The 17,122-nt window shown below is 47.6% G+C and overlaps 1 protein-coding gene across 3 annotated transcripts in view; it reads right to left on the bottom strand.

Moving 5' to 3' along the window:
* Positions 1-17,122, bottom strand: part of OVOL2 (ovo like zinc finger 2) — a 34,190-nt gene that overhangs the window by 7,412 nt on the left and 9,656 nt on the right. Inside the window, exons 3-4 of one of the 3 annotated variants that reach the window (XM_045362462.3) lie at positions 10,099-10,402; positions 5,934-6,051 (exon numbers count right to left, since the gene is read on the bottom strand). In XM_045362462.3, coding sequence (XP_045218397.2) covers positions 5,934-6,051; positions 10,099-10,402 — 422 coding nt within the window. The remainder of the gene's footprint in view (positions 1-5,933; positions 6,052-10,098; positions 10,403-17,122) is intronic. The other 2 variants (XM_005568274.5, XM_045362460.3) reach the window with 2 other exon arrangements.

The raw sequence follows: 17,122 nt of genomic DNA, 5'->3' as shown, positions 1-17,122 counted from the left end.
CACTCAGGGGAACAAAGGTGGCCAGAGAGGAGTCCTGGGCAAGAGGGACTGATGCCAAGGCCCCTCCCACCACTGAGGCTCACCCATCTTGGTGCCCTCACGCAAAGGCCAATCGTGCCTGTGTCGAAAGCAGGACATGGGAACTGAAGAACACCACCCATGCACTAGACATCATTAACCTACTGACACCCACACGACTGTGAGTCCAAGGCCACTGAAAAGCCAGGCTGCAGATCTGCTGCTCATTAACTGAAACAGGGGCAGGCTGCTCCAGTCCAGAAGGCCGTTTCCTCACCTGTCACAGGGGTATCATAGCTCTTGCATGGCTGCTGTGAGGATTAGCTGAGATACACTAAGTTCTCAATTGGATACAGCTCAACGTAATGCAGATAAGCCTCATTCATAAGCTGGCTGCTCACCAGCCTGGCCAATATGGTGAAACCCTGCCTCTACTAAAAAATACAAAAAAAAATTTAGCCGGGCATGCTGGCGGGTGCCTGTAATCCCAGCTACTTGGGAGGCCAAGGCAGGAGAATCACTGGAATCCGGGAGGCGAAGGTTACAGTGAGCTGAGATGGCGCCACTGCACTCCAACCTGGGTAACAGAGCAACACTCTATCTCAGAAACAAAACAAAACAAAACAAAACAAAACCCAAAAAACATAAGCTGGCTGCTGGGCACATGAGTATTTTGCAGATTTGTCTTTAAACTGTACCTATATGTATACTTTTGTATGTGTTACTTATTTCACAACAAAAGAAAAGGATAATTTTTTCAAATGGGGTTGGCGGAGGAGCGGGGGGACTGCTTTCGCCATCTGCCCTTTTGAATTTTGTACCATCAGCCCGTCCTACCTAGTCCAAAAAATGTTGTTTATTGAGTTATCAAAAAGGTTTGTTGTTTTCAAATTTTTTACCTTAATAGCAAATCAAGCTTCATGCCATACATCCCCAAGGAAAATTCTTCCCTTTGGAACTTTCTAGTTGCTTTCCTTGCTATAGGTCAACTGCTCCTTTACTGAACTTTATCCGAAGGTGAACTTCAGCAAGATGATTTTTACAGGCATGCTTGTGGGAGTGGACATTTACGGCAGCCTCCTCGGAGGGCAATTTGGCAATGTCCGTAAAAAAAAAAAAATCATAGTGTATCTACCCTTTGGCCCAGCAATTCCACATCAGGGAAATTATCCTACAGGAAGACTCACACAGGGAGGCGAAGGATATACAAGATATACTCATGGTAGGATTGCCTGAAATGAAAGAAAGGAAAGAAGAAATAAAGGAAGGGAGGAAGGAGGGAAGGGAGAGAGAGAGAGAGAGAGAAAGGAAAGGAAGGGAAGGGAAGGGAAGGGAAGGGAAGGGAAGGGAAGCAAAGGGAAGGGAAGCGAAGGGAAGGGAAAGGAAAGGGAGAGAGAGAGAAAGAAAGAAAAGAAAAGGAAAAAAAAAAGGAAGGGAGGGAGGATGGAAGGGAGGAAGGAAGGAAATATGCAAATGGAAGCAAATGTCATCAATTGGGGAATAGAAAAGCACAGTCCCTCAATATTGGAAATTTTGTCATGATTTCTTTTATTATTATTATTATTATTTTGAGATGGAGTCTCACTCTGTTGCCCAGGCTGGAGTGCAGTGGCGCCATCTCAGGTCACTGTAGCCTCTGCCTCCCGAGTTCAAGCGATTCTCCTGCCTCAGCCTCCTGAGTAGCTGGGATTACAGGCGCCCACCACCACGTCCAGCTAATTTTTGTGTTTTTAGTGGAGACAGGGTTTCACCATGCTGGCCAGGCCGGTCTCAAACTCCTGACCTCAAGTGATCAGCCCGCCTTGGCCTCCCAAAGTGCTGGGATTACAGGTGTGAGCCACCGCGCCCAGCTCCAAGATACATATTATATGAAAAAAGCAATAAGCATTAAAAGGTTTTGGGAAAAAAATTAAATCGTAGAACTGGGGCTTGGCATGTGAAGGAAGTTTACATTTTTTTCTTTCCTTTTATCTCCTAATGAACATATTACCTTCTTAGCTAAAAAATAAATTAAGATAAAATACAAATTAAGAATAAAACAATGAGGCGAGGGTTTGTTAACTGGACCAGGCAATTCCGCATGACAGCATTCAGGCTACTAGGGGTGGAGGTGACTTGATTCTTTCTTCTCCATCTGCCCCACTCCAAACGTCTCCCAATCTGCATTTTTCCCAATCTAGTCAATTCTTCCCTTTGGGCTCCAAACAAAGACACCATTGTTTTCTCTTCTTTAATCAAGATGGGATTTGTGTGCCTTCTCCTCCCTCTGAATGTAGCCCCCGATGGAAGATAAGGACAGAAGGCGCCCTAGAGGGTGGGGCCAGTGCCGCCTCCCCACCTCCCTGACCTCAGAATTGGAATTCCTCGCTTCACTCTGTGGAACTCAGCAGCTTCCCCAGGAATGGCACGAGCCCTGAACTGCCTCCTTTATTCCAGCCAGCGTTGTTAAGTTATAACCAGCGTGGGTTTATGACCTCCCTGGGCCACATGGCTCCCTGCAAAGCCTTAGCCGGGAGCCCCACGGATGCGTGTGCCCTTCTCACCTGTTTATGGCCCTTTACATGGTCTTCTCTGCAGTTTTTTATATTGTCTGAAATCTTTTACAGAATATGTAGTCATTTTACAAATGAGCAAAATAAAACACTTTCCATAAATGCTGGACTTGAATGATGGGCTTGGCACATCGGGCACTTCCAAAGCAATAGTCTGCATTTCCCGCATGTTCGCTCCTGAGGACTCTGGCACTGCTGGTCCGCGGACCACCCTTTGAGTAGGGAGGGTGTGGACACTCAGTGCAGAGTCTCGTGCTTGCAAGGGCTGGTTATTATTTTTTTCCTCTAAAATACAGATCGCCTCCCTCTCCTCCCAAAGCAAATAATTGACTTCAACAGAGAGCCGTTCTTCGGAAGCATCCTAGCCTGTTCAACCTAAAACACTGAAATAAACCCAAAAGAATATCCTATAAATACTATATATATCCTAGAAACATAAAGACCCATGATGTTTTTCACAGGCTATGAACTGAATACACATTCATTTCCTGGAAGTTCATGTCCCCTCTCTCTATTTTGAGCTGGTTAGCAGGCAAAATTTCCGATGTTGGCCTCAGTGATCCTGTCAACTTCACTAAAAGTACAGCAATTCCCTCAATTATATAGTGGTTGCACTGCTGGCTTCCCATCCAGACCGCTTTTCTGGGTCAGTGCCTGTCCCCAGCTGTTGTGAGGTTTCTGGCTGTCCCCCTCTTTAAGGAATCAGCAGCACTGGGCAAGTGACGTTCCAGATGCTCAGGAGTGTCTGCCTGACCTCACCCGGGGCAGACACAGCCCTCAGCCAACGTCAGACTGAAATGGGGGTAAAAAAAGTCCCTGCCTCCACCTTGCCTGTAGCAAGGTCCACCCTGGAGTCCATTCACACTCCAGATCCCCCCAGGGATGAGGTCAAGGCTGCACTCCAGCTAACAGCAAAACCCATGCTCATCCTCTGCCCTCACAGGCCCCTGTTGACAGCCCTCCCTCAATAAACCATTTGATGGGAAGCTGCTTCCAAACCCCACCTAAAACAATTTGGATTGAAAATAGCCACTTGTTTGCTGATAACATTTTCACAAAATATTACAGAGATTTTCTGCACAGGTCAGTTTCTCTCTTCCAGTCTTCAATAAGACACCATTTAACTAACACTCCCTTCTCCTCTTTCTCTCTCTCTCTCTCTCTCACACACACACACACACACACACACACACACACACACACACACTCCTCCAATTTACCTTTCTTGGGTGAACTCACAGGCAAAAAAGAAGTCCTAATCTTTTCTTTTATCTACTTGGATATTAATGTAAGACATTGTCAGGTTCTAGTTTCCCTGGATCTTTTTCAAGATGTTTCTTTGTGTTTTGAGTCTTTCCTTAGATATCCTGTTTGCTCAGTAGTTGCAGGGGATAGGAAGAGATGGGGGAGAAGGGGGTGGTGCATATTAACCCTGATTCTCTATCTCACTGTCTTTGCCCACCTCATCAATATGATAGCTACAATTCTCCAACAAAGGGTCCTGGGGTCCCAGATAAGTCTTTAAATTGGCCATGGCCTGGTCTAATTGGACTGCAAACACACACACCCCTCATTTAACTATCTGTCGTATTTATGTTAAGTGTCTATATCTTTGTTTCTGGCCTAAATATAACATTTACTTATGAAGAACCAACAGCAAAAATACAACACTCACAGCTCAGTCAAAGGCAACACCAGGGCGCAGTGGCTCATGCCTGTAATCCCAGCACTTTGGGAGGGTGAGGCAGGCCGATCATCTGAGGTCAGGAAGTCGAGACCAGCCTGGCCAACATAGTGAAACCCCATCTCTACTGGAAATACAAAAATTAGCCAGGTGTAGTGGCATGTACCTATTATCTCAGCTACAGCTACCCGGGAGGCTGAGGCAGGAGAATCGCTGGAACCCAGGAGGCAGAGGCTGGAGTGAGCCTAGATGGGAGCCATTGTACTCCCGCCTGGGCAACAGAGCAAGACTCTGTCTAAAAAAAACAAAACAAAACAAAGCAAACAAACAAAAAACAAAGGTAAGACCAAATCCCCACTGAATTCCAGTAAGGTCTTTTGGAGCTGGTGAAGTTTGTTCACATGAACTAAAACATCATCTGAGAAACCCACATTTTTGCACTTTGTACCAACTGTCTCTTTTGGACAGAGCTGAAGAGATGGCGGGGCAAGCCTGTTCCTCTGAGCTTGCCACCCGCTGATGTGTCAGGAAGCCCCGACTGCTGTTTCTGGTCTTTTATTACATGGAGACACATCTTCATCAGACAATAGGTCAGGATGGGGCAAATAGGTCTAAAACATTTCCATAGTTCCATTTGTTCATCACTTGAAGTGTCAAAATTATGACTAAAATTTTAAAATGTTATCTGTAGGTTATCTTAGTGCCATCCAATAGAAATTAAAATGCAAGCTGCTTTATAAGTTAACATTTTGTAGAAGCTGCAAACAAATAGGAAGAAATGGGTGAAATGAATTTTAATGCTATATTTTGTTTAACTCATTATGCCCAAAACACTACCATTTCAATGTAAAATCCACATTAAAAACTGAGATTTTTGGCCGAGCGTGGTGCCTCACGCCTGTAATCCCAGCACTTTGGGAGGCCGAGGCGGGCAGATCACCTGAGGTCAGGAGTTCGAAACCAGCCTGACCAACATGGAGAAACTCCATCTCTACTAAGAATACAAAATTAGTTAGGCATGGTGGCACATCCCTGTAATCCCAGCTACTCAGGAGGCTGAGGCAGGAGAATCACTTGAACCCAGGAGGCAGAGGTTGCAGTGAGCCGAGATCGAGCCATTGCACTCCAGCCTTGGCGACAAGAGCAAAACTCCTTCTCAAAAAAGAAAAAAAACAAAAAAATTGAGATTTTTACACCTTCTTTTTTTTGCATTACAACTTGAAACTTAGTGTCTCTTTTGCGCATACAACACATCTCAATCTGGACCAGCCACTCGTCTGAGACTCAGGAGCCACCCATCATCAGTGGCCGTCAGACCAGCCAGCGCACCTCTAGGTTTTTCACTCCTAGCTGCCTCCTAAGCCCTAGCCTTTCCCCTAAAGCGATAATTGTGAAGCCCTTTGGGAAAGCGTCAGGTGGAAAGCGTCATTCACTAACTTAAATGATTTTCAGCACCCTCACAGGAGTCACTAGAAGAGTAGGAGATGGAGAAAATCTGAGAACCTCAGGTTGGGAGTCCGAGCGGGTACAGGCACCCTCTTTCTTGCTTCCTCTGTGGGCAGAGGACATCTTGGCACCACTGAACTCACACGCTCACAGGCTCCTCTACAACCTACTAAACCCCAAGCCAAGGTGTGCAGTTTGTACTACTAATAGGTCTGCATTTCCCTTTATCTCACCTTCCTCTAGAAGCAAGCAGGCTTCTAGAAACTGCAACAGGGCAGGCTGGTGAGGCCCCTGCCTCAGGGAGAAGGCTGAGGAAGGCACTGGGAGGCAAAGAGGGCAGAGAAGGAGACCCTACGGAGGAGAAAAGACCATGAACTTCAGGTCAGCCGGTTCTGGTTCTCAGCTCCACCACTGAGGGGTTGTGTGAGCTCCCTGAGCCTCGTTTCCTCATCTGCAAAAGGTGGGGAACAGCAGCACTGACCGCTTGGGGTAGTTTGAGATGAGAGGATAAAGGCTGGGGGCCTGGCATGAAGGACAGTGACCACGTGTGGCTTGCTTCTGTCTGCAGGAGCCATGGTACTCTCTGAAGGGTCTCCCAGTCTCTGCCGAGCCACCCTCCTCACTTGTTAAATCTTCTGCCTCCCAGGGTGGATGCCCCGTTCATATCGCCTTAGCAGACTGCCAGGCATCTCAGATGGTTCCTGCATCTCTCTGCCTAAGGATGCTCTCCAGGCCTGCAAAGGGCTGGGGTGGGCAGTGGGTGGGGAGAACTGCCTACGAGTCAGGAGGTCCAGGATGGACACCCAAGCAGGAGGGATGGGGGTTGATCGAGCAACCTGGAGTGCATTCTGTAGGATCTCCAGCGGGATGGAGCCCCCATTGCCCATAGTGATAACCCACTCATTATTATTGAGCTCTAATTGGCTGTCTTCCCTCCCGACCTCCCCTCCCTCCTCTACTGTGTTTCCTGGGATCACCTCCCAAATACACTGCTCACATTCTGCTGTTTCCCTTGTCTCACAGTCAGATGTCTGAGTTATTCCTCCCTGTGTTGGCTGAGAGCTCCATGAGCACGAGGTGAATCCTAGGGCCTGTTACACATCAGGTCCTCAGGAAGCCTCTGCCAACTGTTGCAATTTTACTACTAGCAATAGCCAATGTTTACTAAGCACTTACAATGTAAGAAGCACGTTTATGTAATTCTGGCCCTAAAACCTCACAACCACCACTTTAAGTGGCAAGTATTAAAATTATCACACCCATTCTAGAGATGGAAAAACTAAGGTGAAAGATGAATAATTTAGACCAAGTCTCACAGTCAGTTAACTCAGATCAGGAGTTCTTAACTACTATGTGATCGCCTCAACTTGTAAACTCTTCTCTGAGAAGCTGCCAGTCCCTAATATTTCCCTTAGTCTCCAGCAATGGAGGATTAACTCAATCACAGGGGAGGCAATGCCATCAGCTCAGTGTTTATTCCAGTTGATGGTACCAACAGCCAGCCATGCTCCCTGGGCCCCTTGCACTGTGTCCTAGAAGCCAGGGTTGGGGGATTGACCACAGAGTCCACCCGGGCAGGGAATGCCCTAAGGACATCCTCAGAGATGATGTCCTTGAGACACCCTCAAAGAGGGGCTGAGACACCCTCCAGGGCCGCCAATGGCCAGCGACTTCAGGAGTGGCCCCGATTTCCTGCCCCTGGGTCAGGAGGAAAGCCCAGCTTTGCTTCTGCTGGATGGGTCCCTTGACAGCCTCAAGACCTTCCCCTAGGCCTCTTATAAGACCCCCCACTGCCCTATGGATCCTCCACCACTCCCTAAGCATTCTCCTCACCCCCACCCGATGGCCAGCTTAGCCTCACAGAGGTCACACTTTTACTGATTCACTGGTGCTAGGAAAAGAAGCCATATAACCAGACCCAAAGAGCACACTGTGGGATTCCATTTACATCAAGCTCAAAAACAGGCAACAGTAACTTAAGCTGTTAGAATTTGCAACAGTGGTTTTCCTTGGAGAGAAAGAGGTGGACTGGGAGGGGTAGTGACTTCTAGTGGCTGGAAATATTCTGTTTCTTGGTCTGACTGCTAGTTGCACGAGTGTGTTCACTTTGTAAAACTTCCTAAATTCACTGAGGTCGACACTTAGGATCTGTGCACTTTTCTGGAGGTATATTAAACTGAAATGAAAAGTTCTCTTTAGAAAAAGTTTTTGGCTGGGTGTGGTGGCTCATGCCTCTAATTCCAGCATTTTGGGAGGCCAAGGCAGGTGGATTGCTTGAGCCCAGGAGTTTGAGACCAGCCTGGGCAACATGACGAAATCTCATCTCTACAAAAAGTACAAAATAAAAAAAAAAATTAGCTGGGAGTGGTGGCACGCACCTATAGTCCCAGCTACTAGGGGGGCTGAGGTGGGAGGATCAGTTGATCCCAGGAGTTGGTGGCTGCACTCCAGCCTGGGTGAGAGAGAAAGATGTTGTCTCAAAAAAAAAAAAAAAAAAAAAAAAAAAAGAAAGGAAAAGAAAAGAAAAAGTTTTAAAAAAGGAAAACAGAAAAGAAATATGTTAGGATTCCAGCCACTCTCTAAGGTGGCAGAAACTCTTTCCAGACCAGGGAGGCAGCTCACGACCAATCCTCTAAGAGCAATCACGCATGATATGAACTAGAAAATAGGATGCAGAGGCCTAAGAAGGAACCTGTATGAGGGCTGAGTAGCTGGGAGCCCCATCTGGAGGGAGGAAAGTGTCTTCCCATCCCTACCAAAATACCAAGGACTGAAATAGTAAACCCTTTTTTTTTTTTTTTTCCTTGAAACCAGGTCTTGCTCTCTTGTCCAGGCTGGAGTGCAGTGGCACAATTATAGCTCACTGCAGCCTCAAACTCCTACGTTCAAGCGATCCTCCAGCCTCAGTCTTCCAAGTAGCTAGGACTATAGGCATGCACCACCATGTTTGGCTAATTTTAAAATTTTCTTGGGCAGACAGAGTCTTTCGATGTTGCCCAGGCTGGTCTCCAACTCCTGGCCTCAAGCAATCCTCCCATCTTGGCCTCCCTATGTGCAAGGATTATGAGAATGAGCCACTGCACCCAGCCTGCAGGTAGCAAATTCTATAAGTCTGTTGGGAGGGTGGGTGGTAGCCTGGATAGGGTTGAATGGGTTAAGATGGGATGGGAGAGGATGAGCTGAAATGGATTGGAGTGAGATGGGCTGGTCTGAGGTGGGCTGTGATAGGACGAGATGGGATAGGACACGATGGGCTGGGATGGGCTGAGATAGGATGGGGATTTGAAGATAGGACCCACATTGTAAAGGCCTTTACACGAAGCCCAGCAAGATGAGAGATGAGGAGTCTGGATTTCGTTCTGTTCAGAGTTGGAGATTTCTTGGGGAAGTCGAGTCCTTAGAATTCTCCTGGAGGGATCACTCTGGCAGAGGTGTGGACAATGGAGCTCAGGCGGGAAAGCATGGAGGCCAGGTGTTTCTAAGATAGAAGCAGTGAGGCCGAGACCAGAGGCCAAGGGCACCCCCAGCACTCTGTGAAGAACTGGAACTGGGGAGAACCTGGATTCCCACTTCCTAAGTCAGGAAACTGAGGCAGGTCCAAGGACAGGAAGGCGATTGCCTGCCAGACTCCAGTAGAAGGCTCGGCGCTCCTAAAGGCAATGAGCTCCTTTTTGTCTCCCAGGAGGAACACGATGCTATCCAGAGACAGGCTTATGTCCCAAGAGAGAAGCATAAAATACTCATTGTGGGGCCACAAGACCCACATTCCAGCAGCCAGGACCAAAGGGCTGAGCTATGGCAGGCCCCGTGTGTGCCATGCATCATGATTCTCAGAATACTTCCAGCCAGGGATCCGTTTTGAGCCTCACTAGAACTCACATCAGTATCTCCATTTTGCAGCGGTGAAAGGCAGGCTACCACAGGTGGCTCACCTGGCCCAAGGTGACACAGTTGGCAGGTGGCAGAGTCAGGAGGTGAACCCAGAAGGATTGGCCCTAATGCCCCATCATCTTGTGATCTTTCTTTTTTTTTTTTTCTTTTTTTGAGACAGAGTCTTGCAACGTCACCCAGGCTGGAGTGCAGTGGCATGATCTTGGCTCACTGCAACCTCTGCCTCCCAGGTTCAAGCAATTCTCCTGCCTCAGCCTCCCAAGCAGCTGGGATTACAGGTGCCCACCACCACGCCCAGCTAATTTTTTTTGGATTTTTAGTAGAGACAGGGTTTCACTATGTTGGTCAGGCTGGTCTCAAACTCCTAACCTCGTGATCCCCATCTTGTGATCTTTCTAGAAACACAACATTGTTCCATGGTCTCGACCTGCTTCTTTGGTGGGGAAGAAACAGGAGCTCTTGGCCAGAATAACAAAACGGAGAACAAAGCCCGTGCTCCCCACTCACCTGTGTGGGTGCGGACGTGCCTCTTCAGGTCGAAGGTGTCATTGAAGCCTTTGCCGCAGAAGGTGCACAGGTGTCTTTTCACCTGATTGTGGCACTTGAGGTGACGGTTCAGCATGCGCTGCAGACGGAAGCCCTTGCCACACAGGTCGCAGCTGTGAACCACCGAGTCGCTGCACGTGCCTGTGGTGAACTGGGGGCAGAGAGAGGCTGTGAGGGTCCCCGAGCAAGCAGGCACATCCAGTAGGTTCACTCCAGAGACCCACCTCCTGTGTCTTGAGGCTTGCCCCGTCTGCAGCTTCTGCCCCTAAAATTTTCAAGCAGGTTTTTGCTTTGGGAAAGGTGAAATAACAACTGGCGGTTCCTCCCACTTTTTTTCTCTTTTTTTTTTGAGATGGAGTCTCACTTCGTTGCCCAGGCTGGAGTACAGTGGCTCGATCTCAGCTCACTGTAACATCTACCTCTCGGATTCAAGCAATTCTCTTGCCTCAACTCTCCAAGTAGTTGGGACTACAGGGGCACATACCACCATGCCTGGCTAATTTTTGTATTTTTAGTAGAGACGGGGTTTCACCATGTTGGCCAGGCTGGTCTCAAACTCCTGACCTCAGGTGATCCATCTGCCTCAGCATCCCGAAGTGCTGGGATTACAGGCATGAGTCACAGTGCCCCGGCCAGTTCCTCCCACTTTTAATTCTCCCCTTCTTCCTTAGAACAAACCTCTGACTTCTAGCTGGGCATACTGTCTTACAGCATCCTATAGGCATATGATGGGGTATGGATGTTAGGCCCCTCCAAATGTCGTGTTGAAATGTGATCCCCAGTGTTGGAAGTGGGGCCTGGTGGGCGGTTACAGGGGCAGATCCCTTATGAATGACCTGGTGCCGCCCCGGTAGTAAAGAGTGAGCTCTTATTCTCATCAGTTCATGGGAGAGCTGGCTGTTTAAAAAAGCCTGGCGGCCAGGCGTGGTGTCTCCTGCCTGTAATCCCAGCACTTTGGGAGGCTGATATGGGTAGATCACCTGAGGTTGGGAATTTGAGATCAGCCTGACCAACATGGAGAAACCCCGTCCCTACTAAAAATACAAAATTAGCCGGGCGTGGTGGCGCATGCCTGTAATTCCAGCTACTCGGGAAGCTGAGGCAGGAGAATCACTTGAACCTAGGAGGCAGAGGTTGTGGTGAGCCAAGATTGCGCCATTGCACTCCAGTCTGGGCAGCAAGAGCGAAACTCCATCTCAAAAAAAAGAAAAGAGCCTGGCACTTCCTCCCCTCTCTCTTGCTTCCTCCACCATGTGACACACCTATTCCCCTTCTGCCTTCTATGAGTGGAAGCTTCCTGAGGGCCTCACCAGAAGAAGACACCAGCACTATGCTTCTTGTACAGCCTGCAGAACCATTAGCCATAAACCTCTTCTCTATAAATTAGCCAGTCCCAGGTATTCTTTATGGCAACGCAAAATGGACTAAGACAGCATGGCCATGGACTACCTGGCCAATGAAATAGAAATCTCCTTGAAGGGGAACAAATGGTGCCCTCTTCCTCCTTCGCTCCTTCCTGCTGACTACAGCGCCAATAGCCACCTTGGCCCATGAGGTGGAAGTGCGTGCTGAGGATGGAGGAGAAGAAAGGAGTCTGGGTCCTGACGACGTCATGGAGCCTGGTATGTTATATTACAGACAGTACCCAAAGAGAGCCACACTCAATTCTGTCCTCCTTGTGCCTGCATCCTGCTCCATTTACCAAGAGATGGAGACTGTTTTCCCTCTCCTTGAATCTGGGCAGGGCTTATGACCGGTTGGATCAATAGAATGCAATGAAGATGTGTCCGTTCCAGGTTTTAAGAGACCCTGCAGCTTCCACTTCTTCCCTCTTGTAAGCCAGCTGCCACATAAGAAGTCTGAGGCTACCATGCTGTGAGGAAGCCCATGCTAGCCATGTGGACAGCCAAAGGCCACATGGGGGAGCACGGAGGAGCCAGATATGAATAAAGCCTCACTGGACTCTCCAGCCCAACTCAGGGCTGCCACCAGCTGAATGAGTGGCCTCCGCTAATGCTACTCAGAGTAGAACTGCCTAGCAGAGCCATGCCTATAGCTTTTGTCTTGACCCACAAAATCATAAACGCATAAAATTATCAGTTTGTAAAGTGACTTGGTCAGGACTCCACAACTTTGTTACACAAAGCAAACACAACCAGACCTGGGTCTGGGCTCCCTGCTGAGTGCTTTCCACCACCTTTGCTACTGCTGAGGAAGAACATAGAATCTACATCTGTGTGATAAAAATGATGTGTTCAATTTTAGTATCTGATTTGGTAACTTTCGAACATGTGACGTGAATGTTACCAAATCAGACCCTTTAGAAGATGGATCCCATTGCTCTGCCAAAATTCATCACTAGCAAGAAGACTGGTTCTTTCGTGGCTCCATGCTCTCCCAGCTTCAAATACTCTCCTCTTTCATCCACCCTGGGTATTGCCCTCCCAAGACTCAAGGGAGCTCAGTTGCTCCCTTGCCAACGCAGCCTTCTCCAAATACTGCAGCCCATGACTAAACTGCTCACTGTCCCACGTAAACCAGTGCCTCTCAGACTCCAGCATACCTATGCCTCCCCTGGGGTCTTGTTAAAATGCAAGTTCTGATTCAGGAGGTCTGGTAGGGTCTGATGTGCTGCATTTCTAACCAGAGCCCAGGAGATGCCACTGCAGCTGGCGCACATGCCACACTAGCCCTGAGAAGTCATGCTATATTCCATCTCATTCCCAAGATTCACTATGCACACAGTTCATCTGGTTTTCTCAACTCAACACCTTGAGGATGGTCGGCAAGCATTCAGTCCCATTCCTGCCTCCATACCCCCTGCTCCAAGCCTAGTCTAGGGCCAGTGCACAATCAGTATGTGCTGACCGGCAGCTGGGAGCAGGTGGCAGGATGCAGAGTCTCAAGGGAGGCACAAGACCCCAGAACAGGGTATTCCAGTCAGCCTTTTCCACCAGTTCATTTTCCTTTGCTTGGAGCTTAATTTGCCCCAGCTAACACTGAGAAGTCCCTGATCCGTGACAAGCCCTGTGCTTACAGCTGGAGGCAATACAGTTAGAGATGGTTTAATCCCCAGTCCCTAGGAAGCTGCCGAGTCTAGTGGGGGTGCAGGCAAGTCAACAGCCATTGACATCTGAGAGGCCCAGGGGTCCAAGGGGGCACCTACTCTGGACCTGCAGCACCAGGGAAGATGTTTCCAGAGGAAGTGAGCTCCTTAGCCAGGCAAACATGAGGAGGAAAAGGGGCGCACAGCAAAGAACATTCCAGAAGAGGATGGTGGGAAAGAGGGAACTGTGTGTGGTTCAGCATGGCTAGCCTGAGCCTGGGAGAGCAGTTAATGAAGAAAGCAGTGGTAGCTGAGAAGAGCAAGATCCCCTTAGGAGTCCACCTTGAGGGCCCTACTGGAGCTGGAATGTAGTCAAAGGGCAAGAGGGAGCCATTGGAAGACAAAGGGGGACCATCACAGCGGCTGAGTTCAATGACCCAGTTGAGTCCTGGATCCTCATCAACTACCTCACTCCCCAGAACTGCAGCTGCCCACCTCTGCCCAAGGCTTTCCTATCACCCAGGCAGATCACGTTCTCCTCCTTGTCCGACAGACCTCATCCTGCTCACAGCCACCCTTGGAGGGATTTGAAAAGACTAAATATGCTCCACTAAGTACTTTGAACTTCTAAAGACCAAGTGCGCACAAGGACATGTGAGTGGTAGTGAGGGGCTAATGAAATAGAACAAAGACAATTACCCTGGTAATTCCAATTAAAATTAGTAAAAACCTGCAACTGTCTTTTGAAAGTCTTGTAGAATGTCCCTAAGGACTCACCAACCACAATTCAAACATGAACTCTTGTTTAATCTTTTTGATAAATTTCTATTTTTAAAATGCTCTGAATGCCATACAGATGTCTTCTATTGCAGTCTAGAGTGAAAATCTCAAATCACAGGCATTATTTTGTTTGAAAAGAATAAGATCTTAAAGGGCACAGGAGAGGGAGATCAGTGACAGTTTAAGGGAGTAGGGGGCCAGTAGATCATCTGACCAAGACATAGAAAGCACTTTATTTAGTTTTGTTTGTTTTTAACCTTTTTTAGAGATGAAATCTCACTATGTTTCCCAGGCTGGTCTTCAACTCCTATCCTCAAGGGATCCTCCTGCCTCAGCCTTCCAAAGTGCTGGGATTACAGGCATGAGCCACCATGACTCTCCAGGAAGCTTTATAAAACAGGGGAGAAAATGGGAATGGAGAGAAGGGGTTGGAGACTCAGGGCACACCTAATTCTCAAGGGGACCTTTCCTCTGGTTTTCTTGGAGCAAAAATGAAAATTCTCCACATACCCCTCAGCAAAGGCAATTTTTTCATTTCTCCCCATTTCACAGCATGGAAAGCTGAATCACCAAGAAGTGGCTCATGTAGGGAATTCACCCTGTGGCACACCCTCCAATCCATTAAGTGCTGCTTACCACCCTTATGACCAATCCAGACATCAGATATTAACAAATTACACTCAAAGTCTTCAGGAGCCTTGTTGAAAAAGATGTAATGTTACTTAATGGCAAAAAATCATGGCTGACAAAGCCAGCTTCTGCCAGACTATTTCACTTCTCAGAAAGGAAGGGATCTTTGTAAATTCCTAAACATGAAATTTATCCCCAAAAGTATATTAAATGTGGCTTGTGCCTTGAAATTTGGTTTGTAATAGCAAAGGACTGGAAACTAAATATATGTCTATCAACAGGAACTTGTTAAAAAATGATGGCAGAGGGCCGGGCACAGTGGCTCAAGCTTGTCATCCCAGCACTTTGGGAGGCTGAGGCAGGTGGATCACCTGAGGTCAGAAGTTTGAGACCAGCCTGGCCAACATGGAGAAATCCCATCTCTACTAAAAGTACAAAATTAGCCAGGCACAGTAGTGCATGCCTGTAATCCCAGCTATTCAGGAGTCTGAGGCAGGAGAATCGCTTGAACTTGGGAGGCAGAGGTTGCAGTGAGCCGAGATTGTGCCATTGCACTCCAGCCTGGGCAATAAGAGCAAAACTCCACCTCAAAAAAAAAAAAAAAAAATGATGGCAGAACCTTACAATTAATGCACTGGACAAAGGTAAGAGGCTAGAAGCAGTTCAAGTGTCACCTGCCAGCCATGTGAGTGAGCCCTTGTGGATGTCCATCCCAGTCAAACCCCCAGAAGACTCCAGTCTCAGCCGCCATCTGACTGTAGCCACAAGGCAAGGACCGCCCTGCTGAGCCCAGTTATCCCACAGAGATGGATAATACAATATTACATTATTTCAGCTATTAAATTTGGAGTCACTTGTGGAGCAGAAATAGGTTAACTGGAACAGTAATAAACGTATCATTCTCTCCAGACGCCAGACCTGCCACATTTCTAAGTGTCTCTCCCAGGACTGCATGGTACAGAAGACATATCTGACTCCTGGACTGATGTCTCATGGGCCAGAGGACCAGTTGACCCTGCCTGGATCAGGATCACGGCTCTGCTCACTGGAGCACCTTTATTATGTTTACATAGGTTTACACCTAACACTACCTCCTAAAAGTTAAAAAAGGGTTAATCAGTCTTACTTTGTTTCTCTACAAGTAGTAAACTAAACTTAATTACATCTTAGTCATGTTAGTTACAAAACAATAGTGGAACAGAGAGACAATAAATCTGAAGGATTGAAAAAAACCCTAGATCTGGCTAGGGGTGTGATATGGAATGTCATTTAACATTACTATGTCACAATTTCCCCACATGTAAAACAATAAAATTATATTAGATGATCTCTTCAGCAGTATAAGAAGATAAGAGCAGGGTCTGTTTTCCAGTTTCCTAAATTCCTTCAATTCCTGCCCCACCACTTAGTTTGTGGCAAGTTACCTAACTTAGTTGTAGGCAAGTTACCTAACTTCTCTAAGCCTTAATTTCATCACCTGTAAAATGTGAATAATAATATTTCTGTGGCTGGGTGAGGTGGTTTATGCCTGTAACCCCAGCACTTTGGGAGGCCGAGGTGGGTGGATCACCTGAGGTCAGGAGTTCAAGACCAGTCTGACCAATATGATGAAACCCCGTCTCTACCAAAAATACAAAAATTAGCCGGGCGTGGTGGCATGCGCCTGTAATCCCAGCTACTCGGGAGGCTGAGACAAGAGAATCATTTGAACCCGGGAGGTGGAGGTTGCAGTGAGCTGAGACCATGTCGTTGCACTCCAGCCTGGGCAACAAGACCAAAACTCTGTCTCAAAATAAATAAATATAACAATAATAATAATAATTACCTCGTAGAAATAAATGAAGAAATTGGCAGAGCACAGTGGCTCATGCCTATAATCCCAGTACTTTGGGAGGCCAAGTCGGGTGGATCATCTGAGGTCAGGAGTTCAAGACCAGCCTGACCAACATGGCAAAACCCATCTCTACTAAAAATACAAAAATTAGCCAGGCATGGTGGTAGGCACCTGTAATCCCAACTACTCGGGAGGCTGAGACAGGAGAATCGCTTGAACCCGGGAGGTGCAGGTTGCAGTGAGCAGAGGCTGTGCCATTTTACTCCAGCCCCGGCGACAGAGTGAGACTCCATCTCAAGAAAAAAAAAAAAAAAGAAATGAAGAAATTAAATTTTAAAAGCTACTTAAAAAGGACCTGGTACTTTGTAAGTCCCATTATAGTTAGACCAACTCCAAAATCCTGTGGTCCTCAACAAAAGGTAATTGGTCAAAATTTCTTGTTTCTCGGCCAGGCATGGTGGCTCATGCCTGTAATCCCAGCACTTTGGGAGGCTGAGGCAGGTGGATCACTTAAGTTCAGGAGTTCGAGACCAGCCTGGCCAACATGGTGAAACTCTGTCTCTACTAAAAATACAAAAATTAGCTGGGTGTGGTGGTGCATGCCTATAGTCCCAACTACTCAGGAGGTTGAGGCATGAGAATCACTTGAACCCAGGAGGCAGAGGTTGCAGTGAGCCGAGATCATGCCACTGCAT

This window comes from Macaca fascicularis, chromosome 10, assembly GCF_037993035.2.
Source record: "Macaca fascicularis isolate 582-1 chromosome 10, T2T-MFA8v1.1".
NCBI classification, from domain to species: domain Eukaryota; kingdom Metazoa; phylum Chordata; class Mammalia; order Primates; family Cercopithecidae; genus Macaca; species Macaca fascicularis.
Note: the sequence above shows the minus strand (reverse complement) of the source record. Positions and strands in the feature narration are given on the sequence as shown.